A 27,888-nucleotide genomic window follows, 5' to 3' on the forward strand; every position below is an offset into this window, starting at 1 on the left:
GCAGCCCATGGAGAACCCACACCAGAGCAGAGGGATGCCCAAAGGAGGCTGTGATTCCATGGGAAGCACCAACTGGAGCAGGATCCTGGCAGGACCTGTGGATCCACAGAGAGAGGAGCCCACACTGGGGCAGGATCCTGACAGGACCTGTGGGTGGATGGAGAGACGAGCCCACAGTGGAGCAGGATCCTGGCAGGACCTGTGGATCCACAGAGAGAGAAGCCCACACTGGGACAGGATCCTGGCAGGACCTGTGGATGGATGGAGAGACGAGGCCACAGTGGAGCAGGATCCTGGCAGGACCTGTGGATCCACAGAGAGAGGAGCCCACACTGGGGCAGGATCCTGGCAGGACCTGTGGATGGATGGAGAGAGGAGCCCACACTGGGGCAGGATCCTGGCAGGACCTGTGGATCCATGGGGAGTGGAGCCCACACTGGAGCAGGATCCTGGCAGGACCTGTGACCCTATGGAGAACCCTCACTGGAGCAGCCTGTCCTGAGGGACTGTCTCCCATAGGAGGAGTGTGAGGAATCCTTCCCCTGAGGAGGAAGGAGACAACATGTGATGGAGTGACCACTGCCCACAACCCCCATTCCCAATCCCATGGCACCACTTTGAGGGAGGGGGTACAGAAAAGCCCAGGAAGAAGGGAGGGATGAAGGGAATGTGCTTTCAGATTTGGGTTTCTTTCTCATTGCCCTACTCTGATGTGATTTGTAATAAATTAAACTGTTTACTTCAAATTAAATGTGATTTGTCCATGACAAGAACCAATGAGTGATCTCTCCCTGCCCTGATCTCAGCCCCCAAGCCCTTTGTTAGATTTTCTCTCCCCTGCCCAGCTGAGAAGGGAGCGAGAGCAGCTTTGGGGGGCACCCACTGCCCATCCAGGGTCACCCCCCACAGTGCCACAGTGCCAGCATCACCCCCTGACTGTACCCTGAGCTGGGAGACTCCCAGAGCCAGACTGGCTGTTCCAGCAGCACTTTGGATAATGGCAGGGGCTGGAATGTGGCTCTGCAGATTCAGGGCATGCTGGCAGGGGTTTGTGTCCCAGGAACACAAGTCTATGTAGAAACACCATCTCTGGGCCTCCATCTGTAGAGCCCAGAAGGGATTTGTGACCTATTTCTCATCTCTCACACGTTTTTGGGTTTGTGTCTCCTTTGGATACCAGCCCAGCCCTTCCCAAGATTTCCTTCTCCTTCTTGAGGCCTCAAGCAGAAAAGGCAAAATCTCTGAGCAAAGGTTTTGATAGAGATCCTTGACTGATAAGGAGAAACCAGCTTGTCTATAGAATGTTTTCTTTCCTGTCTGCTCCACACCTTTCCCTGCCCTGGTAACTCCCCTGGAAATCACCGAGGCTCCCACTGAGAACCTCCCTTGGCTCACACAGGTAAATAATAATTGACTTTCTAGGTACAAATGAATTATTTCAATATGATGAGTTGGCTGTTTTCATCCAGTCAGTTGTCTTTTTGCTGCTGTACCTAAACCATGGGAGAAAAAAAATGGGAACAATATCTTATTTTCCCTTTCTTAAAATTAATTCTCAGTTATTGACGTATTTCCACATTTGAAACATTATGTGAGTAAATCCAGATACAGCCAGAGTAATGGAGACAGACCAAAGCAAACATCTACCCAACAACTCCAACCACTGTCACTCCTTTCTCACTCCGTTTTCACTCTGCTAAAACTGAAAGGTCTGAAGTTTTCACACAGCATCTCTGTTTGTGCTCTACCCTTCCTGTCACAAAGGGCATCTGCTGCTTTCCCCACAACCTCAGTCTGAGGTTTAACTGCTTTTCTTCTTCCCCCCTCAGTCCTTTCCTGTTACAGATATACAAATAGATATTCCTGGGGAGCAGTAGCTTGTTATCCAGAGGATGAGGGCAGCCCTTTTTGCAGGTCCCCTTTTTCTGGCTTACACAATTAGAATGATAAAATCACAGGATGGTTTGGGTTGGGAGGGACATCAAAGTCTACCCAGTGCCATCCCATGAGCAGGGACACCTCCCACCAGCCCAGGGTGCTCCAAACCCTGTCCAACTTGGCCTTGGACACTCCCAGGGATGGGGCAGCCACAGCTTCTCAGCCCAACCTGTGCCAGGGCCTGCCCACCCTCCCAGAGAAGGATTTCTCCCCAGTTTGCTGAGCCCCATCCAGACTGGGAGACCTTCCTGCACCTTCTGGCCACCCTCGTGGGCTGTGTGGGGTGGCTGGGGGCATCCCTGGGTGGAGGGGACACAACCCCAACCCTGAGGGACAGTGGGGTCTCTGTGCCCCGTGGGGGGCAGTGGAACCCAGCATGGAGCTGCTCCATCCCAGGGCAGCGCCCATCCCTGACCTGGCACTGCTGGGGCATGTCCAGCCCTGGGACCCTCAGACAGGAGACACTGAGTGGCTGGAGCATGTGCAGGGCAGGGAACAGAGCTGGGAAGGGGCTGGAGCAGCAGGAGCGGCGGCGGGAGCTGCATGATGTGACAGAGACCCGCTCCCGGTGCAGTGCAAGGTGTGACCGGGACCCGCTCCCGGTGCAGGGCAAGGTGTGACCGGGACCCGCTCCCGGTGCAGGGCAAGGTGTGATCAGGACCCGCTCCCGGTGCAGCGTGTGATGTGACCGGGTTCTGCTCCCGGTGCAGCGTGTGATGTGACCGGGACCCGCTCCCGGTGCAGGGCAAGGTGTGACCGGGACCCGCTCCCGGTGCAGGGCAAGGTGTGACCAGGACCGGCTCCCGGTGCAGTGCAAGGTGTGACCGGGACCCGCTCCCGGTGCAGGGTGTGATGTGACCGGGATCTGCTCCCGGTGCAGTGCAAGGTGTGACCGGGACCCGCTCCCGGTGCAGTGCAAGGTGTGACCGGGACCCGCTCCCGGTGCAGGGTATGATGTGACTGGAACCTGCTCCGGTGCAGGGTGTGATGTGACAAGGACCTGCCCCTGGTGCTACGCACGATGCCGCTCCCGATGCAGCACAGGATGTGTATGTGACAGGGACCCGGTCCCGGTGCAGCACATGACGCCGCTTGCCGTGCAGGGCAGGATCCTGATACAGCACACGGTGCCGCTGCCGGAGCCCCTCCCGGCGTAGCACAGGATGTGTATGTGACACGGACCGGCCCCCGGTGCAGCGCAGGATGTGTATGTGACACGGACCGGCTCCCGGTGCAGGATCCCAGCCTCGCTCCCAGCGCAGGATCCGGCCCCGCTCCCGGTGCAGGATCCCGGCCCCTCTCCCGGTGCAGGATCCCGGCCCCACTCCCAGCGCAGGATCTGTGCCCGCTCCCGGTGCCTCCCCGGTCCCTCTCCCGGTGCATGATCCCAGCCTCTCTCCTGGTGCATGATCCCAGCCCCGCTCCTGGTGCAGCGCAGGATCCCAGCCCCTCTGCCGGTGTAGGATCCTAACCCCGCTCCCGGTGCCTCCCCGGTCCCTCTCCCGGTGCAGGATCCCGGCCCCGGTCCCGGTGCAGTGCAGGATCCCAGCCCCGCTCCCGGTGCAGCGCAGGATGTGTATGTGACAGGGACCCGCTCCCGGTGCAGCGCAGGATCCCATCCCCGCTCCCGGTGCCTCCCCGGCCCCTCTCCCGGTGCCTCCCCGGCCCCGCCGCCACCCTCGCCCCGCTGTCCCCTCCCCTGTCCCGGGTGACGTCGCGGTCCCGCCCCCGCCCCCCCCACTCGCGGCCACCGTAGCGGGAGCGGCGGAGGCCCCGCGGCCGCGCCTGGTCCGCGCTGCGCCGCCCCCGGGCAGGGCAGATGGCGCGGCGGGCCCCGGGCCGGCGGGGCGGGGGGTGCCCGCTGCTGCCCCTGCCCCTGGCGCTGTCCCTGTCGCTGCCCCCCGCGCCGCCGCCGCCGCTGCTGGCGCTGCTGCTGCTGCTCCTGCTGGGCCCCGCGGCCGCCGCGGCCGCCGAGGAGGCGGCGCTGCCCAAGGAATGCGACAAGCCGTGTGCCAACGGCGGGCGCTGCCAGCCCGGCTCCGGCCACTGCGAGTGCCGCCCCGGCTGGGTGGGCGACCAGTGCCAGCACTGCGGCGGCAGGTTCAGGTCAGGGGGCCGGAGGGCCGGGGGCCGGGGGACCGGGGTGGGGTGGGGGACAGAGCTGCGGTGGGGGGCAGGGGATGGTTTGGGGTGCAGGGGATGGGTTGGGGTCGGGGCTGGTTTGGGGTGCGGAGGACACGGGCTGGGCTGGGGTACGGGTATGGTTCGGGTTGCAGGGGATGGTTTGGGGTGCAGGGATGGTTTGGAGTACAGGGCATGGTTTGGAGCATAGGGATGGTTTGGGGTGCGGGGATGGTTTGGGGTGCAGAGGACACGGGCTGGGGTGGGGCACAGGGATGGTTCGGGTTGCAGGGGATGGTTTGGGGTGCAGGGGATGGTTTGGGGTACAGGGGATGATTTGGGGTACAGGGATGGTTTGGGGTGCAGAAGACACGGGATGGTTTGAGGTACAGGGATGGTTTGGAGTGCAGGGGATGGTTTGGGGTACAGGGATGGTTTGGGGTGCAGAAGACACGGGATGTTTTGAGGTACAGGGATGGTTTGGGGTGCAGGGGATGGTTTGGGGTGCAGGAGATGGTTTGGGGTGCAGGGTATGCTTTATGGTACAGGGGATGCTTTAGGGTACAGGGCTATGTTTGGTTTGGTTTGGGGTTGGGCTGGTTTGGCGTGCAGGTTGGTTTGGGGTTGGGATTGGTTTGGCATGAGGAAGTGGTTGGGGTGCAGGAGCTGGTTTGGGGTGCAGGGGACACGGGCTGGGGTGGGGTGCAGGATTTAGTTTGGGGTCGGGGCTGGTTTGGGGTGAGGAAGTGGTTTAGGGTGCAGGATTGGGTTGGGGTACAGAGTTGAGGGGCTGGTTTGGGGTGCACAGTTGGTGGCTGGTTTGGGGTACATGGGCTAGTTTGGGGTCTGGGTTGGTTTGGAATGAGGAAGTGGTTTGTGGTTGAGGTTGATTTGGGGTGGGAGCTGGTTTGGGGTACGGGGTGAGGGGTTGGTTTGGGGTAGGGACGTGACAGGCTGGTTTGGGATACAGGGGTGAGGACTGGTTTGGGTTAGGGGTGAGGGTCTGGTTTGGGGTACAGGGATGAAGGACTGGTTTGGGGTGAGGGGCTGGTTTAGGGTACAGGGATAAAGGACTGGTTTGGATTATGGGTGAGAGGTTGGTTTGGGGTACAGGGATAAGGATTGGGATGGGGTGAGGGGCTGGTTTGGGTTTGGGGTGAGGGGCTGGTTTGGGGTACAGGGGTAAAGGACTAGTTTTGGTTAGAGGGTGAGGAGCTGGTTTGGGGCACAGAGGGGAGTGTGCAGGAGCCACACCGGGGCTGAGGGACAGGGCAGGGGGCACGGGGGGCCATGGCAGTGGCTCGGTGGCCCCGGGTCAGGCTGCCCATGGGAGCACTTGGGGGGAAACATGTGGCAGAAGTGGGGTTGGGGACTCCAAAGGGTGAGGGGGTCCAGGGGTGACTGTGAGGGCAGTAGGGCAGGGCAGCACCAGGTGGCAGTCAGGGTGAGAGACAGGTCTAGGTGACAACAGAGGGAAGGGACAGGTTCAGGTGACAATAAAGGGAGGGGGCGGGTCCAGGTGACAATAAAAGTCAGGAGCAGGACCAGGTGACAATGAGGGTAAGGGGCAGATCCAGGTGAAGGCAAAGGGGAGGGACAGACCCAGGTGACAACAGAGATAAGAGGCTGGCCCAGGTGATGGCACAGGTGCAGGTGTTAGGGCAGGATGGCAGTGTGGGAAGGGGACAGTGGGCACTGGGGTGACCCTGGCTGAGTCTGGGGACAGTGGGGGGTGAGTGTGAGGGCTGATCCAGGGCCATGGGGTGTAAAGAGCTGTGCAGGAGCCAGGAGGGGGCACAACAGGGATATCTGGGGGCAAAGAGGGAGGTTTAGGGGAAGTGGCCGTGAGGGGTCAGGCTTGAGGGGTGACAGAGGGTGACAAGGGCATGGGTGTGATGGGTGACAGTGTGGAAGGTCAGGTGTGGGGTCCACAGGGCAGGGGAGTGGTGGGGGCTGCAGGAGGGGGCTCAGGGGATGTGGGTTGGTGAGTACAGAGTGTTTGTAGCACAAAGAAGCAGGTCTGAGGGGGCTGAATTTTGGGAGTTGGTGGGTGGGGCTGCAGGGGGGAGGTCCCTGAGGGTCTGCTGTGGCTCTCAGGAGCTGGGTAAGGGCAGGGATGTGGGTGTGGGGCACTGGGGCACTGTGTGGGGGATTGCTGAGCCTGGCAGATGTTGGGTTTGGTTTGGTGGGTCTGGAGAGAAGGTGGGAATGAGGGGAGTGGGTGGGGGGACATGTTTGGGACACCAGGGACAGGTTTGGGGGCTGGGTAAGTGGAAGTCTGAGGATGGTGGGTGGGTGGGGACTGGTTTTATACTGGGATGGAGCTGGGAGCACTGAGGAGGAGGAGCTGTGGTTGGAGAACAGTTGGGATGTGGGGCCAGTTCTCGGCTGAGACAGACACAGGAGAAGGACCAGTGTGGAGATGGGGACTGGATCAGACTGGGAGCAGTGTGGAGATGGGGACTGGATCAGACTGGGAGCAGTGTGGAGATGGGGGACTAGATCAGACTGGGACCAGTGTGGAGATGAGGGGGACTGGATCAGACTGGAACCAGTGTGGAGATGGGGGGGACTGGTTCAGACTGGAACCAGTGTGGAGATGGGGGGGACTGGTTCAGACTGGAACCAGTGTGGAGATGGGGGGGACTGGTTCAGACTGGAACCAGTGTGGAGATGGGGGGGACTGGTTCAGACTGGAACCAGTGTGGAGATGGGGAGGACTGGTTCAGACTGGAACCAGTGTGGAGATGGGGGGGACTGGTTCAGACTGGGGCCAGTGTGGAGATGGGGGGGGACTGGATCAGACTGGGACCAGTTTGGAGGGGCAGGGGAAGGATGTGGCGTGATTCTGGGCTGGGACAGACACAGGAGAAGGTCCAGTGTGGAGATGGAGGAGACTGGATCAGACTGGGACCAGTGTGGAGATGGGGGGGACTGGATCAGACTGGGACCAGTGTGGAGATGGGGGGGACTGGATCAGACTGCGACCAGTGTGGAGATGGGGGGGACTGGATCAGACTGCGACCAGTGTGGAGATGGGGGGGACTGGATCAGACTGGGACCAGTGTGGAGATGGGGGGGACTGGATCAGACTGCGACCAGTGTGGAGATGGGGGGTACTGGATCAGACTGGAACCAGTGTGGAGATGGGGGGGACTGGTTCAGACTGGAACCAGTGTGGAGATGGGGGGAAACTGGATCAGACTGGGACCAGTTTGGAGGGGCAGGGGAAGGATGTGGGGTGAGTTCTGGGCTGGGACAGACACAGGAGAAGGACCAGTGTGGAGATGGAGGAGACTAGATCAGACTGGGACCAGTGTGGAGGGGCAGGGGAAGGTGTGGGAGGCAGACTTAGGGCTGGGTGGAGACAGCAGGGTGTTTGGGGGGGTTAAAGGAGCTCCTGGTGGCAGATAAGCAGGTGCTGGTGAAAGGGCACTCCAGGAGAGGGTGTGCAGAGTGGAGAAGCAGCAGGACCTTCAGGGGGGCAGCTGGAGTTGGGAGGCTCAGCCTTTGGAGCAGGAATGAGATTGGCCCAGTTGGTTAAAACTTGGTTGTAACAATGCCAAGGTCATGGGTTCAATCCTCTTTGTGGGCCATTGACTGAAGAGTTGGACTCGATGATCCTTGTGAGTCCCTTCCAACTCAGAATAGTCTGGGATTCTGTGAATGGTGCTGGTTCTTGGGAAGGGGCACTGGGAGTAACAGCCTGGGGGAACAGCTCTGGGTTTGTGGGGGAACAGCTGGAAGGGATGGAATGGGACAGAGGGTGGTGGGAGGGCTCTGCCACTGCAGGATAATTTTATTTGTGGAGGAAAAAGGCAAAAAGGGGCTGGAGATGCCTGATCAGGCCATGTGTGTGTGGGAATGTCTGCACTGGACAGAGGTGATTTTGGGGCTGGGTGGTGCTGGAAAGAGCATGGCTGGAGTGCCAAGGTCAGTTCTGGTGGTGTTGGGATAATCACTTGGGTTGTGAGATTATCCCAATGGAAATCTTCATGGGAATAGGCCTGGATTGGCTGTTTTGCCCGGGGTTTGTGTGAGGTGAACCTGCCTTGGGTTCACCAGCTGTGGCAGTGACAGGCACTGGGTGTGTTCGTGCAGTGCCAGGTGGATTCCTGGGCAGGGCTGACTCCTGGAAAAGAAGGAAATGAGGGAATGATGATTATCCTGGGCACTGATTCCTTTCTCAGGGAGCTGCTGGGAGCACCAAGCACCCTTGGGTGATGCTCCCTGTGGATTTGGGGGAAGGATTTTGTGGATTTGTCTGTGGAAGCTGAACTCTGGAGGAAAACCACTTTTATTATTTATTTGTATTTTTGACAGTCTCTAGATGGGTGTGTGATGCTGCCAATTGGAAAGGGGTTTATATAGAAATTATTCCAGGCTGGGCAAGTCCAAAGCTGCCTTTTTAATGTCTTTTTACCACTGTCATGATAAGAATTTCCCTCTAGTTGAGAGGGAGTTTTATGAAATAGCCACTTACCTGTTACTTTCCTCAAGAGGTTTAGGATGTTGATCATTTAAAGGGGGGTGGACTTAAGTAAAAGCAGAAGCTGATTTTCTGAATGATGCTAAATAAAAAAAAGAATTGGTAAATAAAAAAAGAATTGGTAAATAAAAAAAGAATTGGTAAATGAACAAAAGGTTTGGTAAATAAACAAAAGATTTGGTAAATAAAAGAATTGGTAAATAAAAAAGAATTGGTAAATTAGAAAAGAATTGGTAAATAAACAAAAGGTTTGGTAAAAAAAACAAAAGGTTTGGTAAATAAAAAGAATTGGTAAATAAAAAGAATTGGTAAATAAAAAATTGGTAAATAAAAAGAATTGGTAAATAAAAAAAGAATTGGTAAATAAAAAATTGGTAAATAAAAAATTGGTAAATAAAAAGAATTGGTAAATAAAAAAAGAATTGGTAAATAAAAAATTGGTAAATAAAAAAATTTGGTAAATAAAAGAATTGGTAAATAAAAAAAGATTGGTATATATCCACTGCTAATAGAACCTCAATTTTTTTGTCCTCTTCTCTGTTTTGATAAAACTTCTTGTTCCTTTCTCACATATAACTCTGCTCTAAAAGTTTGCCTGAGAATATAACGAGCGGTTTTTTTCTCTTGAGGTGGTTTATTTGGCTGTTTATTTCTTTATGAAGGAGTTGAAGTTTCTCTGATAATGCTTTTAAACTTTGAGCCCTGAGAAGTGCAAGGGTTTTTCAGTCACGTGTGTCCTTTCCCACGCCTCGAGTTTGCTCTGTCTGTCAGAAATGGCTCTGCAGGAGGGTTCGGTTTTGGCCATGGCTCTCAAGAGCTTGGCTTCAAAGGACCTGGTGTGTTCTCAGATGCTGTAGGTACAAACAGGAAGTAGAAGGGCAGGTGAGAATGGTTTTCTGAGTGTGATGCATTCCATGTGCTTGTCTGGTTGAGTGAGAGATGTAATTTAATCACCTTTATCAGCCTGTCTTATCTTCGTGTCTTTGATGACTCCATTTGTGGCCTCCCCTGCACTGCAGTTGTAAAGACACAACTTGGGCTTCATTACCCGCTAATCCCTCCCACCCTCCAGCCAGGGATGAGCGTGGGGGCATCGAATTAATATTCCATTTCCTTTCTTCCTTGGGAAAGCTGTATATTGGGATGTATAGATAACACCTTCCCCCATCAGTGTTGCTCTTAAGGTTGGCTCAGGAATCACAGAATCATCACAGAATGGATTGGGTTGGAAAACACCTCCAAGATCATCAAGTCCAACCCTTGGTCCAACTCCAGTCCCTTTACCAGATCATGGCACTCAGTGCCATGGCCAAGCTCAGCTGAAAAACCTCCAGGGATGGGGAATCCACCCCCTCTCTGGGCAGCCCATTCCAATGCCTGAGCACTCTCTCTGCAAAGAAGTTTTTGCTGCTCTCCAACTTCAATTTCCCCTGGCAGAGCTTGAGCCCATCGTGCCCCCTTGTCCTATTGCTGAGTGCTGAGTGCCTGGGAGAAGAGACCAACCCCCAGCTGGCCAGAACTTCCCTTCAGGGAGTTCCAGTGCTGAGGTCACCTCTGAGCCTCCTCTTCTCCAGGCTAAACACCCCCAGCTCCCTCAGCCTCTCCCCACAGCACTTGTGCTCCACTCCCTTTTCCAGCCTCGTTGCTCTTCTCTGGCCCCGCTCCAGACCCTCAATCTCTTTCCTGACCTGAGGGGCCCAGAACTGAACACAACACTCAAGGTGTGGCCTCCCCAAGGCAGAGTCCAGGGGAAGGGTCACTGCCCTGGGCCTGCTGGCCACGCTACTTTGGATCCAGGCCAGGATCCCATATTCCAATTCCCTTCTTCCTTGGGAAAGCTGCATATTTGGATGGATAGATAACACCTTCCCCCATTAGTGCTGCACATCTCGAGTGTTGTGTTCATTTCCCATCCGTGCTGCTCTAAGGTTGGCTCAGGAAGGATTTGAGGTGACTCTCTGTGAGCTTTGGTTGCTCAGAGATAAAGATCTCGGTGACAACGGAAGCTGAGCGAGAAAATACTGACCTAGAAAATCCGGGCTGTGCCTCATGCCCTGGTGTTTTCATTTCTGTGCCAACCTCCTGGGCTGGTGGAGGCTGCCGTGGGACCTGGGCAGAGAGGAGGTGCTGCTGGCAGGGCTGGAAGATGCTCCAGAGCTGCAGCAGCATCGTGGGATGAGCTCTGGAGAACAGGAGTGGACTTGGCAGAGGGTTGGACAGTCAGGAAGGTCCTGCAGGTTGGACACCAAGAAGCTCCTCAAGGTGGTGTCTGCAGTTCGGTGACACCTCTGGTCCTGCCCCAGTTGGGCTCTGCCAGCCTCCTGCCTCATCAGCAGGTGGAATTAAGGCTGGAAAAACCCTCTCAGGTCATCCAGTCCAATCATCCCCCAGCACTGCCAAGGCCACCACTGCCCCATGTCCCCAAGTGCCACATCCACAGGGCTGTTAAATCCCCCCAGGGATGGGGATCCACCACTGCCCTGGGCAGTTTGTTCCAATGTCTGACAGCCCTTTCCATGAAGGAACTTTCCCTGTTATGCAACCTGAACCTTTCCTGGTAAAACTGGAACCTGTTCCCTCTCCTCCTGTCCCTGTTCCTTGGTGCAGAGCCCGAACCCTCCAACTCCCTCCTCCTTCCAAGGAATTTCAGGGATCCAGAAGGTCCCCCCTGAGCCTCCTTTTCTCCAGGCTGAGCCCCCCAGCTCCCTCAGCCCCTCCTCATCTGCCAGGGGAGGTGAAGCAGAGGGTAAGAAATGAACTCTGGCTCACACAGATTTATTGTCCTGAGATTGTCAGGGATTGGATTAAGCAATTCAGGATAAGGATTGACTTCTGGAACAGTCTCTGCCTGTGGGCTCAGGGATGGGCAGTTTGGTCTTGAACTTGAGCTGAAAATAATATTTTGGCTGTATAATGAAATACCAAATAATTCCAGGAATCTGGATTTTGTGTGTCAGGTTCTCCTCTCATGGTAATACTTTTACTCTTTTTGAGGTGGGAGATGGAAAATACTTATTTTAACCACCCAACCTGACAGAAAAAGCAGAAAAAGATCACAGATTACAGCATATCCTTTAACTCCCTTTTTATTAATTTAATGGCAGCAGTTCTATGTTACTGGTTGAACATTATGAAGGAGTTGGTGTGTCCTTGGCCAGAGAGGAATTTTATCTCTGCATTTGGGGAAATCACAGCCTGAGCTGGAAAAAGAACCATCATTGAAAAATAAATGGGGAACTTTTGGTCCAAAGCTTGTTACCCAAACCCATTGTCTTGAAAAGGACACCTGAGGCAGTTTGAAGCTTTGGAGGGGTCAGGAAAGTGCTTTTTAGCTCCAAGGATGCTGGAGATTTGAGTCAAATTAATTAAAGTGCTGCAATTAGGGTTGGGGGCTGCATTTGTGCCTGATCCCTGTTCTGCTCCTGCCTTTTCATTAGGCTGTTATTGTGCTTTAAAGTGATTTTTCCCTCCCAGGAAGGGCTCAGTCCAACATTGTGCCTTTGGGAATAAAGGGCTAAGCCATTCAAGTAGGAAATACTTCAACAGAATCAATTTTAATGAATACACCGGGGAAAAAAGAACATTTAGATGCTTTTATTTAGTTGCTGGGGGCGTTATTTCCAACTGTGGATTTGAAGTTTTGCTGGGGAGGTGTGTGGGTATCTTTCTGTGTGCATGTCTATGTTTCTGTCTGTCTACACATGAATATAATGTATAAATATTCTGTATTTTGGGGCTTGGAGCATCCTGGGCTGGGGGGAGGTGTCCCTGCCCATGTCCTTGGGTGATCTTTGAGGTCCCTTCCAACCCAAACCATCCCGTGAATTTATTTAAATGGTCTTTTCACAGACAGAGAAGCCCCTGGGTAACATTTACTCTGAATTCTGTTGTTCCTCTTGCTGTTTTGTTGGACAATCCAATATTTTAAGGTGTCTGTTTTAAGAACAGAATTTCACCTGTGAAATAATCCTGTATTTTTTAAGTATCTGAGATGTCCTGCACTTTCCACCTCCCCCGAAGGTCCAGCACAAATACTGGAGTTGGGGAGGTTTGTTATTGTTTGGAATGAGCTCCTGCTCCTTTTCAGTCTGAAATCCAGAGCCCTGGGACAAAGCAGCTCCCTCGGGATCCTCTCCATCCCCTCTGCTTCCCACACATCCAGCACCTTCCCTGCTGGAGCTTTGGCTGTTGGAATTATTGACCAGGAATGAGTCCTGTCCTGCTCCTGTTTGCTGATGTGGAGACTTCTGGATGGAGCAGGTAGGGGAGAACATTCCCTTGCCTGACAGTTCCAGGGATATATTCCCTTGCCTTCCAATTCCAGGCTCGCATCATTCCATGCCTACCAATTCCAGGGTCATACCATTCCCTTCCCTTTTGATTCCAGGGTCACACCATTCCTTTCCCTTCCATTTCCAGGGTCATATCATTCCCTTCCCTTCCAATTCCAGGGTCACATCATTCCCTTCCCTTCCAATTCCAGGGTCACATCATTCTATGCCTACCAATTCCAGGGTCACATCATTCTATGCCTACCAATTCCAGGCTCACACCATTCTCATGCCTGCCAATTCCAGGGTCACATCATTCCCATGCCTGACAATTCCAGGGTCATACCATTCTCTTGCCTTCCCATTCCAGGGTCACACCATTCCCTTGCCTGCCAATTCCAGGCTCACATCATTCCCATGCCTGCCAATTCCAGGCTCACACCATTCCCATGCCTGCCAATTCCAGGGTCACATCGTTCCATGCCTACCAATTCCAGGGTCATGCTATTCCCATTCCTACCAATTCCAGGCTCACACCATTCCCTTGCCTTCCAGTTCCAGGGATATATCATTCCCATGCCTGCCAATTCCAGGCTCACACTATTCCCATGGCTGCCAATTCCAGGCTCACATCATTCCATGCCTGCCAATTCCAGGGTCACGTTATTCCTATGCCTGCCAGTTCCAGGGTCACACCATTCCCTTGCCTTCCAATTCCAGGGATATATAATTCCCTACCCTGCCAATTCCAGGGAAATATCATTCCCATTCCTACCAATTCCAGGCTCACATCATTCCATGCCTGCCAATTCCAGGGTCACACCATTCCCTTGCTTTCCAATTCCAGGGTCACACCATTCCCTTGCTTTCCAATTCCAGGGTCACACCATTCCCTTGCTTTCCAATTCCAGGCTCACAACTTTCCCTTGCCTGCCAATTCCAGGGTCACATCATTCCCACGCCTTCCAATTCCAGGGAAATATCATTCCCATGCCTTCCAATTCCAGGGAAATACCATTCCCATGCCTTCCAATTCCAGGCTCACACCATTCCCTTCCCTTCCAATTCCAGGCTCACATCATTCCCTTCCCTTTCAATTCCAGGCTCACATCATTCCATGCCTACCAATTCCAGGGTCATACATTCCCTTTCCTTCCAATTCCAGGGATATATCAGACCCTCAGACACACAAACACCTCCTTATCTGCAGTGTCATCGTTGCTGCCTCATTTTTCCATGGTTAAATAATCTGGATATCAGGGAATTCCTGCCTGAGTCGCTTCCCAGTTATCTGACACTGCTCCAGATTTTTCCATCATTTCCCAGTCTTGGTTGTTTCTTTCATTATCAAAATAATCTCAGGATGGTTTGGGTTGGAAGGGACCTTAAAATCATCTCCTTCCACTGTCCCAGATTATTCCAAGCTCTGTCCAACCTGGATATTTCCAGGGATGGAGCAGCCACAGTTTCTCTGAAAAGCTAATAAAATATCCCACCATCTTCATCAATTTACATTTAACATAAATAATTTCTGTTGTAATCCCAACAAATGACTGAGATCAGCACCGTTTTCACACAAAATATTTGCTTTTTTAATTAAAATAAATTAGGGCCAGCAATGCTTTTGTCATGTCCTGATAAAGTTAAATAATCCTTGGGATTCATGGAATGGATTGGACTTTTACTGGCTTGTTCCTCTGCAATCCAATTTCAAACCCTGAGCTTCCTGCCTGTGAAATCCATGCTGAAAATCCTCAATATTTTGGGATAATGCTGCCCAAGCTGGCGCCTTATTCCATTAATTCAGGACACCCTTGGGTGCTCCTTTCTTAAACACTTTCCTGGAAGGATTTTTTTTTCCTTCAAGTGCCTGGAATGAACTCCTTGATCTGGGAGAGCTTTGTGGTTTTTTTTGTTGTTTTTTTTTCCTGCACTTAAAACACTTTCAGCGAGCAGGAGCTCTTATTAAATCCCACCCTGGAAAATCCAGGGAAAAAAAAAGGCAAAGGATGGGGTTGAGAGTGGAGTGATTCTGTAGGTGAAGTGGTTGCAGGGAGCTGCTCCAAGCTGGAATTCCCGCTGGGAAAAGGAACACAGCCCTTTGTTCTCACTCACATCTGCCCCTGGAACCGCCGCAAACCCCTTGGAATTAGGGCTGGAAAATGGGATAATCGATTTTCCAGCCGGGAACAGAGCCCATGGTTTGCTTTGTGTGTGGCTTTGAACGAGATGCTCCTTGAAATGATGATGTTTTTTGCCTTTTGTTCCCTGCTTTTGTTCCCTCTGCTTTGTTTGGGGCTGATCCTTGTGGAAGTCCTTTGGATCCACTTGAGACTGTCACTGCTGCCCTCCCCTCCCTGTGCAAAAGATATTCCTTGGATGGGTATTCCTTGGATATTTTCACTGAATGGATATTCATTGGATGTATTAATTGGATGGGTATTAATTGGATGGATATTCATTGGATATTCATTGGATATATTAATTGGATGGATATTCATTGGATATTCATTGGATGTATTAATTGGATGGATATTCATTGGATATTCATTGGATGTATTAATTGGATGGATATTCATTGGATGGATATTCCTTGGATATTTTCATTGGCTGGATATTAATTGATATTTTCAGTAGATGGATATTAATTGGATATATTAATGGATGGGTATTCACTAGATATTTTCATTGGATGGATATTCATTGATGGACATTCCTTGGATATTTTCACAGGATGGATATTCATTGGATGGATATTCATTGGATGGATATTCATTGGATGGATATTCACTGGATATTTTCATTGGGTGGATATTCCTTGAATATTTTTATTGGATGGATATTCATTGGATGGATATTCCTTGGATATTTTCATTGGATGGATATTCCTTGGATGGATATTCCTTGGATATATTCATTGGATGGATATTCCCTGGATATTTTTAGTGGATGGATATTTATTGGATGGATAATGATTGCATGAACAGTCATTGGATATTTTCATTGGATGGATATTCATTGGATGAATATTCCTTGGATAATATTCATTGGATGGATATTCTTTGGATATTTTCAGTGGATGAATATTCATTGGATGAATATTCCTTGGATAATATGCATTGGATGGATATTCTTTGGATATTTTCAGTGGATGAATATTCATTGGATGAATATTCCTTGGATAATATGCATTGGATGGATATTCTTTGGATATTTTCAGTGGATGAATATTCATTGGATGAATATTCCTTGGATAATATTCATTGGATGGATATTCTTTGGATATTTTCAGTGGATGGATATTCATTGCATGGATACTCATTGGATGCATATTCATTGGATGCATATTCATTGGATGGATATTCTTTGGATGGATATTCCTTGGATGGATATTCCTTGGATATATTCATTGGATGGATATTCATTGGATGGATATTCTTTGGATATTCACTGGATATTCGTTGGATGGATATTCATTGGATGGATATTCCTTGGATATATTCATTGAATGGATATTCATGGGTTGGATATTCATTGGATATTTTCAGTGCATGGATATTCATTGGATGGATAATCATGGGATTGATATTCAATGCATGGATATTCACTGGATATTTTAAGTGTGTTGATATTCATTGGATGGATATTCACTGGATGGACATTCTTTGGATATTTTCCGTGGATTTGTGCTGCATGCAGAGCGTTCCAGTCACAGTTTGGCCCTGTGGATCCTGAAATCCTTGGCATTCTCTGTCCTGATTGGCCATGGGCAAGGTTGGGAAGAGCCCTTAACTCACACAGAGCAGCTCCTGTGACCATCTCCAGCTAAATTCGGGATTTTGGGATAGTGGGACACTTGGAGGATGATTTAAAGCCAATGGACTCCCAGCAGGAAGGAGAATTCCAGTGTTTTCCTGATGAGCTGAGCAATATTCCAGCTGAAGAAGGGCAGTGAACTCCCAATCAGAACATGGGAAGTGGTTTTCCACACCCCTCAGGATCTGGATAACATTCCTGGTCCTCGAGTGGCTTCCTTTGGTCAAACAAATTTTCCTGCAGCTTCACCAGCCCTGGAATTTTTCAGTTCCCTGAAAATTCAGAAGTGACATTAAGATTTTTTAGGGCCCCCACCAGCGTGTTCTGGGCGTTCCAACCAAGGATTTCCATCGTGTCAACTCCCTTTTTCCCCTTGCTGGGGTGGAAATTATCCATAGTATCCTTTACCACGAGCTTTCCACACACACAAATCCAGCTGCTGAACCTCCCAGATTTTCTATGATTTTTCCCCCCTCTCCTTCCTGATTTTTCAGCCCCTTTTTTTCCCTCTTTGCTGTTTTCTTTAAGCTGAGAAGAAACAAAGCAGGGAAAGCTCTGCAAGACTTTATTAGTCAGTGTTTGTGTTGCATGAAAATTTAATATCCCTCTCCAAGGTGGGTTTGTCTCCTCAAAGGATAAAAAAAAGCTTTGGCACACAAAAATTAACATTTTTTGTCACCTCCTTCTTATAAACTCGAATGCAGAAGGTCAGAAGTGGTTTTTTCCATTGAGAAAATTTGGGCTGGGTTTGATATTATTCCATTGGGAAGGGGGAGAATAATTTTGTCTTCAGTTTCTCTCTGATTCAAGCTGTGCTGGTTCCATCCCTGCTGTATTTCCATCATTTCCATGGAATAAAATGACTCCTCCGGTGACTATTGGGTGGATTTTGGTGGTTTTCCCCCCAGATTTCTTTGTGCTTGTGCCATTATCTCCTCCCTTCCACAGCTCCACATGTTGATTTATCAGGAATTTTGGGTGGAAATCACCTTATCCAGGGAAAAAATCCATGATCGGGGTTCACCCTGAGCACAGCTGGGGGATTCTCTGCTTGTCACACTCCACAACATGTTTGAGCTGCTCCAAAAGAAACTTTTCCAAGGTGCTCTGGGGAAGGTTTTTCATTCCAGGGCTTTGCACCTGCCTGGTTAATGATTGATTTCCAACGCCAATCCCAGGAATGATGGGGAGCTTTAGAGGGAATTTCGGAGGGATTTCAGAGCTGGATCTCTGTGTGGAATCAGCAGAGATGGTGAGGATTCCAAGATTTCCTTCAAGGATGATGATGCTTCCAAGATTTCCATCAAGGATGATGAGGATTCCAAGTTTTCCATCAAGGATGATGATGGTTCCAAGATTTCCATCAAGGATGATGATTCCCAGATTTCCATCAAGGATTATGATTCCAAGATTTCCATCAAGGATAACGATTCCAAGATTTCCATCAAGATGATGATGATTCCAAGATTTCCATCAAAGTGCTGCAAGTTAAAAATCAGGGAAAATTCCAGCATTATTTCCCCTCAGTGCTGCTAAAAAACTGTTCCACTCCCTCCAAACTCTGAGCAGACCTTGAAGTTCCTGGTTTGTTGGAAGCAAAGAATTGAATTCCAAGTATTGCAGTGGAAAATAATGAGTTTTGAGATCACCTGTGGATCTGTAATTTTAATTTTTTTTCAACAGAGAGCTCAGGAAAGGGCAGAATTGAAGGATCAGGTTTTATTTTTGTTGAAAACCTCAACATTTATTGTCCAAGATTTCCCTGTGTCTTTCCAGCTGCATTTATTTATAGTTGTTGTTTGCTTTGACTGTGTTGGTGCACTTGGGTTTAAGGAGTTGATGGATTTTCTGGGAACGTGGGACTGGAAATTTGGTGGTTTTTTTCTCACATTCACAGTTTAAGCCCCTTCTCAAGGCCCTGCTTTGCATTTGGGGGACGGTGATGGGTGTTTAAAACTGCCCTTGTTCAACTTGGGGAGGATGAATCATCTCGAGGAGGTGTTGATGTGGTTCAGAGACAAACCCAGGGCTTGGCTTCCCTCCCATGCACCTCCCTCCAGTCTCACAGGGCTGGAATTCCTGATTTCCTTTTGGATGTCTCTGATCCATCTGAATTTATGTGGTGAACCCCAAAAAAACTTGGCTAAAACATGTTCCAATAGGAATTCCTGGCTCATTTCCAGCTGGGCCAGCAGGAAAATGTTGTCAGTCCCAGCAGAATTAAATGGCACAGGAACAATTTCCATGCAGGTTGGATGTTGGAACATGCCAGGATTTGGATTTTTGGTGGAAAGAGGAATGTGTGATCCAGCTGGAAAAGCTGAAGTGACTTCCCAGCCTCCAACTTTACTATTTCCTTGGGAAAAAGTGACCCCAGACCAGTGCAGTTCATCATCCAATCCCCCTCCTTTCCCTATCTATGAAATTAGGACAAATTCTTCATGTTTTCAAGATGTTCTGGTGATGGTGGAATTTAACCAGGAATTTGGAGGTTTGGGAGCAGATTTAGATGGTACTTTTGCCTGGCAACTGGGATTCAATTGTCTATTCTGAGGATAAAGCTGCCCTGCAGAAAAATGTGGTTAATGTTGCTATAAATGTGCCTAAATCATCTTCATTGAGGCTGATGGAAAAGGATATTGTGGGTTAAAAGGGATGGAGTTGAAATCTGAGCCCAGTTTCTCCTTTCAGCACCCACAGGAATTGTCATGTGGAATTAGGAGACCAAAAAAGATCAGGATGTGAGAATGGTGTTATCAGATCAAAGCTGGGGAGGCATCAGAGAGTCCCCCGTGCCTGAGCTTGGCTTGTTTTCAAAGCGGATGGGGTGGAGTGGGATGGAACGGGATGGGAGGAGACCCTGAGATCAGCTCAGTTGGTTAAAAAACTTGGTTGTAGCAATGCCGAGGTCATGGGTTCAATCCCCTGTGTGGGCCATTAACTTGAGTTGGACTTGATCCTTGTGAGTCCCTTCCAACTCAGAATAGCCTGGGATTCCCAGTGAAACATCTCCCAGGCACTCAGCAATAGGACAAGGGGGCACGATGGGCTCAAGCTCTGCCAGGGGAAATTGAAGTTGGAGAGCAGCAAAAACTTCTTTGCAGAGAGAGTGCTCAGGCATTGGAATGGGCTGCCCAGAGAGGGGGTGGATTCCCCATCCCTGGAGGTTTTTCAGCTGAGCTTGGCCATGGCACTGAGTGCCATGATCTGGTAAAGGGACTGGAGTTGGACCAAGGGTTGGACTTGATGATCTGGGAGGTCTTTTCCAACCCAATCCATTCTGTGATTCTGTGATTTTGTGCCTGGTGTGACCAGAAGTAGCAAATTCAGCCTGAAAATTGAGGGGCAGGTGGGTGGGGGGCACTGCCCATCAGTGCTGGGGGATTTAAACCCCTCTGGGTGACGTCTCTGGTAACTCTGGGATATCTGAAGGATTAAAAACACCCATTTGGAGGTGGAGAATTCTTAAATTCTCCCAACTTACACATGAGAGGAGCAGGAAAAGGTGGAGACTTCTCTGGAGTCTGGGCTGTCCATGGCTCAGAATTAACAGCAGGTCAGGGCTGTCATTTGGCACAAGATGCTTTCCCTTTAACTCCAATTAAATACACCACCCCCCCCCCCCCCCCCCCCCCCCGACAGCTATAATTTAATGGGGTTAAATACACACACACATTTATCTCTCTCTCTCCCCTGACTATCTGGCATTTCAGATAGTCAGAGGTTCTTTTCCAGTGCTTTTTAGAACGTTTTCCTCTTGATTTTTAAGTCTTTAAAAACCAGCTCAGGAAAAACTTTGGCCCTAATAAGTTGTGTGTTGCTGAAACTCCTGCAAGGAGTGAAAATAATAGTTTCTAAATTTTATTTTTGGGTTGTTTTTCTTTTTTGGCAGCTGCCTCTGCTCCCCAGTATGTGTGAAAACACTTGTGGTGTGGGTAAAGCTCTGCAATTACTGAGGTGTGGAGTTAAAATAATTGTAGTGGAGGTTTGTTTGATGCTCCTTAATGTGGAATATCCTGTCTAAGGAAAGAGGACAGGTCAGCAGTGGGAAACAGTTGTCCAAAGTAGCTTTGATATATATAATTTCAGTATATTATGTATCATCTTGTCCTGATCTTGGTAGCAAAGGTCTTGCTGATTAGACATAAAATAGAATCATAGAATGGATTGGGTTGGAAAAGACCTCCCAGATCATCAAGTCCAACCCTTGGGCCAACTCCAGTCCCTTTACCAGATCATGGCACTCAGTGCCACAGCCAAGCTCAGCTGAAAAACTTGCAGGGATGGGGAATCCACCCCCTCTCTGGGCAGCCCATTCCAATGCCTGAGCACTCTCTCTGCAAAGAAGTTTTTGCTGCTCTCCAACTTCAATTTCCCCTGGCAGAGCTTGAGCCCATCATGCCCCCTTGTCCTATTGCTGAGTGCCTGGGAGAAGAGACCAACCCCCACCTGGCCAGAACTTCCCTTCAGGCAGTTCCAGACAGTGCTGAGGTCACCTCTGAGCCTCCTCTTCTCCAGGCTAAACACCCCCAGCTCCCTCAGCCTCTCCCCACAGCACTTGTGCTCCAGTCCCTTCTCCAGCCTCGTTGCTCTTCTCTGGGGGGACCAAAGTGAGATGATGGGAATGTGCCACCTACAGCCTCATCCCAGGTCATCTTCAGGAATGTTCCTGTAGGAAAGGAGGTTGTGGGGACACCCTTCAGGGTCTGCAGCTCTAATCTCTGCTCTGTGTGACCAGGGACAGCACCCAGGGAAGGGCTGGAGCTGTGCCAGGGCAGGCTCAGGTGGAGTCTCAGGGAAAGGCTCTTCCCCCAGAGGATGGTGGACACTGCCCAGGCTCCCCAGGGCAGTGGGCACGGCCCCAAGGCTGCCAGAGCTCCAGGAGGGTTGGGATGATGCTCTGGGGCACAGGGTGGGATGGTTGGGGTGTCTGTGCAGGGCCAGGGTTGGACTGTGTGCTGGTTTAAAGGCGAGCCAGCAGGGGAAATGAACTCACCACAAGAGAGATTATAAGTCAGAGCTAAAATTTAATAACAATATTACAATAACGACACTGACACAAAAGGAAAATTGCTTTCAACTCACAAAACCGCAGCAGTATCACCCAGTGTCCTGGGGCACAAACCCAAGGGGGTTTGTTTGCCCTTGTGCTGAGACCCCTGTGGTTCCCCTAAGTCCAGAGCAAAAGGAAAAGAAAAACCTGTTGGTGCAGGTGAGGGCTGTGGTCTGGTCGAGAGCAGTGATCTCCTCCTGTCAAGGTCCTGCTGCTGCTCTAGGTCCAAGGAGAAGTTCCCGAGGTCTTCTAGCCCACCACTTATGTACCCTCAGGGAGCACCCAGTCCCTCCCCCTGGGCGAGGACTCACACAATGGGTGATTAACTCTGGGAGCCAGGGGGTGTTGAGCTGTTGATGGCCCATTGGCAGCTCCGCCCCCCTCAGGCTGGGTGTGAAGGTGATAATGGCTCCCTGAGCAGTTGCTGCTAATGGCCCATTGACCTTGGGGAATGAATAAAGGGGGTAGAATACACAGCTTTGATCACCCCCACACAGGGTTAGCTGGTCCCTTCTGCTGAACTAGGACAGACTGGATGGTCCTTGGGGGTCCCTCCCAGCTCAGAATGTCCCATGACTGTGTGAACAGGTGAAACCAAAGGCAGCTCCTTCCCAGGGACATCCATGGCAAACTCAGGGCAGCAAATTCCAAACAGGAGTGAAAATGGGGAAGGGAAGTGAATGGTTGTGCATCACTTGGTCTGATTTGGAGGGTTTTTTTGGTGGATTTTGGCATTTTTGGGTGGGTTTTTAGGTTTTTTTTGGGTTTTTTGTGTTTTTTGTTTTTTTCTTTTTAGTGTTTTTTGTTGTTTTGGTTTTTTCTTTTGTTTTTTGTTTTTTGTGGGTTTTGGTGGTTTTTTGGTGTTTTTGGGGGATTTTTGTGGTTTTTTTTAGGGTTTTTTTGTGTTTTTAATGTTTTTTTGTGCGTTTTTTGTGGGGTTTTTTGTGTCTTTTTGGGTTTTTTTTTGTGTTTTTCACCATTGTGGTTTGTCCCTTGAGTCCTTCCCTGTGTTTTCCCTGAAGTTTTACTTGGAGGGTGTAGCAATTCCCCCTCCAAGTGAATTATTAATACAGGACAGAATTCCAGGATGGATTTATGAACTGAACAACAGCTTTGATTGGGATTCAGCACAAGGAGATACTTCCCAGCTCCTGCAGGCTGAGGTGCCACCAGATTTCTGGGATCAGAGCCCAGCCTGGAGAGCTGTTTTCCACCCCAGGCATTGCAGGAATTCTGAGCCCTTTCCCAGGCTGACCATGAGACCTCAGAGCTCCTCCTGAGTGCTGGAATGAGGACATGGGACACATGGATACATCTCCTATTACTTGTTTGCACCCAGGGAGTCTGAAGGAGTCCCAGGCACAACACTTGGATTGTGTTCCCCCTAAAACAGCCCCATGTTGTCCCTTGTCCTGATTATTTATCCTGGCAGGATTCACGTTTGCTGCTTCAAATCAGATTTTCTGTCTTTTTCATTGCAACTCTTTTAATCTTAATGCTTTGATTCGATTTTCATGAATTTTATTATATCCTCTATAGCCTTAATTCACTTTTAAAAATCTTTTCTTCATCTAATTATAAGCAAATTTTGCCCTTGAGCAGTTGTGCTCATCATCTTTTAAGAGCAGTTTTAAAAATGAGGTGAAGAAGGTGAAAAGCTGGTCATGGAAAGTGGCACTTGTTGAGTCTTTGGGCTGTGGAATAGTGATTAAAAAAAATTAAAAACGGATGAGGGAAAGATGATCTGATACCTACAGACCCATCAGTGTGACCTTGAGAGCAAACAGGGGCTTAAGAGAATTTTAAAGGAAAAAATGATTGAGACAACCAGTAATTGTGAGGTGGATTTGCCTTTATTAAGTGATGCTGTTTTTAAGCACAATATAAATGTGTGTGTGGAGTGTTTTTTTAAGCAACATTTAGGATGAAGGCACCTCTAAGGGATAAATAAATGCAATGTGGGGTTTAGAAAAAGCCTCTTGGATTCAGTGGAACCACCAAAAGGTGGAGTGCAGTCAGTGTGTGACCTGGGAAGGGCTTCTCACATTTGGTGAGTGGCAAAGCTGAAGAGTTTCTACTCCATTCTGTCATTTATATCATAGAATCCTAGAATGGATTGGGTTGGAAAAGACCTCCCAGATCAGCAAGTCCAACCCTTGATCCAACCCCACTGTGATCACCAGCCCAGGGCACTCTGTGCCCTGGGCTGGTGATCACAGTGGGGTTGGATCAAGAGATGGTGGATTCTCACTCAGTGCCACATCCACAGAATCACAGAATGGATTGGGTTGGAAAAGACCTCTGAGATCATCAAGTCCAACCCTTGGTCCAACTCCAGTCCCTTTACCAGATCATGGCACTCAGTGCCATGGCCAAGCTCAGCTGAAAAACCTGCAGGGATGGGGAATCCACCCCCTCTCTGGGCAGCCCATTCCAATGCCTGAGCACTCTCTGCAAAGAAGTTTTTTCTGCTTTCCAACTTCAATTTCCCCTGGCAGAGCTTGAGCCCATCGTGCCCCCTTGTCCTATTGCTGAGTGCCTGGGAGTGATTGATTGATTAATTAGGTGCCCCCACATGTTGTGAGTATGGAAAGGAGCAGCTGGGGAGGTGTTAAAGGGGTGGGGAAGGGTTCAAACAGGGGGAGGGAGAGGATTCTGCCCCACTGAGATTCCACTTGCCCCTGTATCCAGCCCTGGCTCCCAGCACAGGACAGGGAGGACATGGAGCTGCTGGAGGGACACCAGAGGACACCATGGAGGTGACCAGAGGGATGGGGCAGCTCTGTTGGAAGGACAGGCTGAGAAAATTGAGGTTGTTCAGCCTGGAGAAGAGAAGGTTCTCAACCCAAGACGGTGACCTAATGGTGGGATTGCAGTACCTCAAGGAGCCTGGAAGAAAGATGGAGAGACCATTTACAGGGCCCTAGAGGGACAGGACACAGGGAATGGCTTCCCACTGCCAGAGGGCAGGAATAGGTGGGATATTGGGAAGGAATTGGTGGCTGGGAGGGTGGGCAGGCCCTGGCACAGGTTGGGCAGAGAAGCTGTGGCTGCCTCAGCCCTGGGAGTGTCCAAGGGCAGGTTGGACAGGGCTTGGAGCACCCTGGGCTGGTGGGAGTGTCCCTGCCCATGGCAGCGGGTGGGATGAGATGATCTTTAATGTCCTTTCCAACCCAACCCATTCCATGATGCTGGGAAGAAAGGGAGAAAGTGAAAAGCTGGAACTTGATGTGGTGTTTTCATTCCCGACCTGGGGGCCCAGCTGTACAGTGATGATGTCACTGATGATGTCATCGGGGGGCCTGGGTGCAGAGCTCACCCCCCTCCTGGCAGAGCAGGGTGGGCAGAGTGACAGAATGGGGCTGAGGCAGCAACAGCTCACTGGGATTTGCAGAAAAAGCCTCTTAAGATGAAGGATAAAAAACCAAAAAAAGCAGCCCAGAAGCAGCAATTGGTCCTTGGGTGGTTGTTGTTCACCAGCAGGAGGTGTTTGGGAAGACAAAGGAGAAGGAGAGAAAAGGAAATTATTGTTCAGAGCCCTGAGGAGAGCAATGGGATCCTGGCCTGGATCCAAAGTAGCGTGGCCAGCAGGCCCAGGGCAGTGACCCTTCCCCTGGACTCTGCCTTGGGGAGGCCACACCTTGAGTGTTGTGTTCAGTTCTGGGCCCCTCAGTTGAGGAAAAAGATTGAGGGGCTGGAGTGGGGCCAAAGAAGAGCAACGAGGCTGGAGAAGGGACTGGATGTGGCACTGAGTGTCCTCTTAAACACCTCCAGGGACAGAGAATCCATCATGTCTTGATCCAACCCCACTGTGATCACCAGCCCAGGGCACAGAGTGCCAGAGTGATCCCAGTGGGGTTGGATCAAGGCTTGGACTTGATGATCTCAGAGGTCTCTTCCAACCCAAGTGAGAAGAGAAGAGCAACGAGGCTGGAGAAGGGAGTGGAGCACAAGTGGTGTGGGGAGAGGCTGAGGGAGCTGGGGGTGTTCAGCCTGGAGAAGAGGAGGCTCAGAGGTGACCTCAGCACTGTCTGGAACTGCCTGAAGGAAATTTGTGGCCAGGTGGGGGTTGGTCTCTTCTCCCAGGCACTCAGCAATAGGACAAGGGGGCACGATGGGCTCAAGCTCTGCCAGGGGAAATTGAAGTTGGAGAGCAGCAAAAACTTCTTTGCAGAGAGAGTGCTCAGGCATTGGAATGGGCTGCCCAGAGAGGGGGTGGATTCCCCATCCCTGGAGGTTTTTCTGCTGAGCTTGGCCGTGGCACTGAGTGCCATGATCTGGTAAAGGGACTGGAGTTGGCCCAAGGGTTGGACTTGATGATCTGGGAGGTCTTTTCCAACCCAATCCATTCTAGGATTCTGTGATCCTCTGGGCAGTGCCAGGGCCCTGTCAGGGGAGAGGGTTTCATTCCATCACTTGTTGGCAAAGGGGTGGGTGTGTTCCACCCCTGGGATTGTTTGAGGGGCTCTGGTTGATGTTTCTGCTGAAGATCTTTATTCATTAGGAAATGCTCTTGGCCTGCAGCTGGTTCTTCTCAGCCCCAGAACCTTCCATGGTGCTTTAAAGGTGCCAAAGTGAAATTGATTTCAATCGCTGGACGTCATTTTTGAGGTTTAATCCCTGGATTGGGATGATCCAGTCCAGCACCATCCATTCCATGAGCTGCTCCCTCCCTCCTGGACATCCCAGGGACATTCACTGGAAATGGGAAATCAATAATTTCAGAACATTTTGTCCTTCCCTTTCCAAACCTGTTCAGTAGTTTTTAAGCTTTTTATTGGGATTATTCATTGTGGGAGCACATCCTGGTGTTTTATTTCTAATCACCATATCAGGGTTTTTCCCAAGTGGGAAAAATACTTTTATATTAAAATTTAACCACGTGCAAAGATGTCTTGAGGTTTGTGAAACTCTTAATTGAGAGCAGCAGCCTGGGATGGAATCAATTAAAGCCAAATAATGTGTGTTGTGCTGTGGCTTTTCCTGGAGAGCTGCTGACAGCAAAGCTGCCTTGGGGTTCTACCCTCTGCTTCCCATTCCCAGCTGGGAATTCCTCCCAAACCCACTGCTGGAGGAATCCTGACTTTTTAGAAGCCTCTCAGGAATTCTATATATAAAATTTACTTTCAGTAAGTCATATTTTTTCATTCCTAAGAAAGTTGTGATGTTGGGGAGGGATGGTTTGGGGATTTTTTTTTGTTTTTTTTTTTTGTTTTTTTTTAATTTTTTGGGTGTTTTTTTTTTGTTTTGCTTTTTCTGGTTTTTTTTTTTTTTGTTTTTTTTTTTTAACCACAAGGTTTTACTTTTCCAGCTTTCTGCTGGAAAATTGTGTTCTCCCAATTTTGGGAGCTTTGTGTGAGGGACCCAACAGTTCATGTAGTCACTGTTGCTGTGATAAATTTTTATCCTTATAAGATTAAAACCTTATTTTTAACTATTTTGGCTTTTAAGGATTTGGAAAATTCAAACAAAACCTCGGGTGGGAAGTTGAGTTTTTGGTGAGGAATGTTGGAAACTGGGTAAAAATGTTGTGTTAAAGTTCTCCTGTAGAACTTCATGTTTGCAAACTGCCTCTTTTTTCCCCCTCTGTTTATTTACACAAATGATTTTTCATTTAGTTTTGGGCCATAAAGGGATTATTTTGTCTCCAATTCTGGACTGACATGGTCAGTAACCCTGCAAAGGTTTGGCACTGACATGGAATTTTTATAGAATGCTCCACTTCCATAAAATCCACTCTTGCCAATGCCCCTGTGCTGGGGAATTGTGGGAATGTGGCTGGGAAGGGCAGGATCCCAAGTTCTTTGCAGCCAAGCAGGGGCTGGCTGAGCTCTGGGAGGTTCCAGCTCCTCTGGCAGAGCCTGTGCCTGTTGACAGGTCATGGAGAAATAATTCTGGCTGCAGAGGAAAGGAGGGAGAGCCTTGGAAAAAGGTTGCTGTGGGTTCAGGAAGAGCCGTTGGATCACAGGGAGGAAGTGCCATATCCAGTCTCTCAAAAATTCTAAAATTTCCCAGAAAACAAGTTGCAGGCATAATTTTTATATATATATTTTTTTTCTTTAAACCATGAGTTTTCATCCCAGGAGTTTTCATTTGTACCTTTGCAGGGATAATTTTAACACAAGAACAAAAAGCTTCCTGGAAAGGATTATCCCGTGCCTGGTACCTTTGGATTTTTCATGTGTCAGGCAGGAATTCAT

General features: G+C 49.8%; 1 protein-coding gene across 4 annotated transcripts in view; it reads left to right on the forward strand.

Moving 5' to 3' along the window:
- The first annotated feature begins 3,684 nt into the window (after positions 1-3,684).
- Positions 3,685-27,888, forward strand: part of ATRN (attractin) — a 182,927-nt gene continuing 158,723 nt past the window's right edge. For all 4 annotated transcript variants that reach the window (XR_011697956.1, XM_071557080.1, XM_071557081.1 and 1 more), the window contains exon 1: positions 3,685-4,044. Coding sequence is in view for 3 of the 4 variants with exons in the window: in XM_071557080.1 (XP_071413181.1) it covers positions 3,758-4,044 (287 nt within the window). In the remaining variant the exon portion in view is untranslated. The remainder of the gene's footprint in view (positions 4,045-27,888) is intronic.

Source organism: Pithys albifrons, chromosome 5 (genome assembly GCF_047495875.1).
Source record: "Pithys albifrons albifrons isolate INPA30051 chromosome 5, PitAlb_v1, whole genome shotgun sequence".
NCBI lineage: Eukaryota > Metazoa > Chordata > Aves > Passeriformes > Thamnophilidae > Pithys > Pithys albifrons.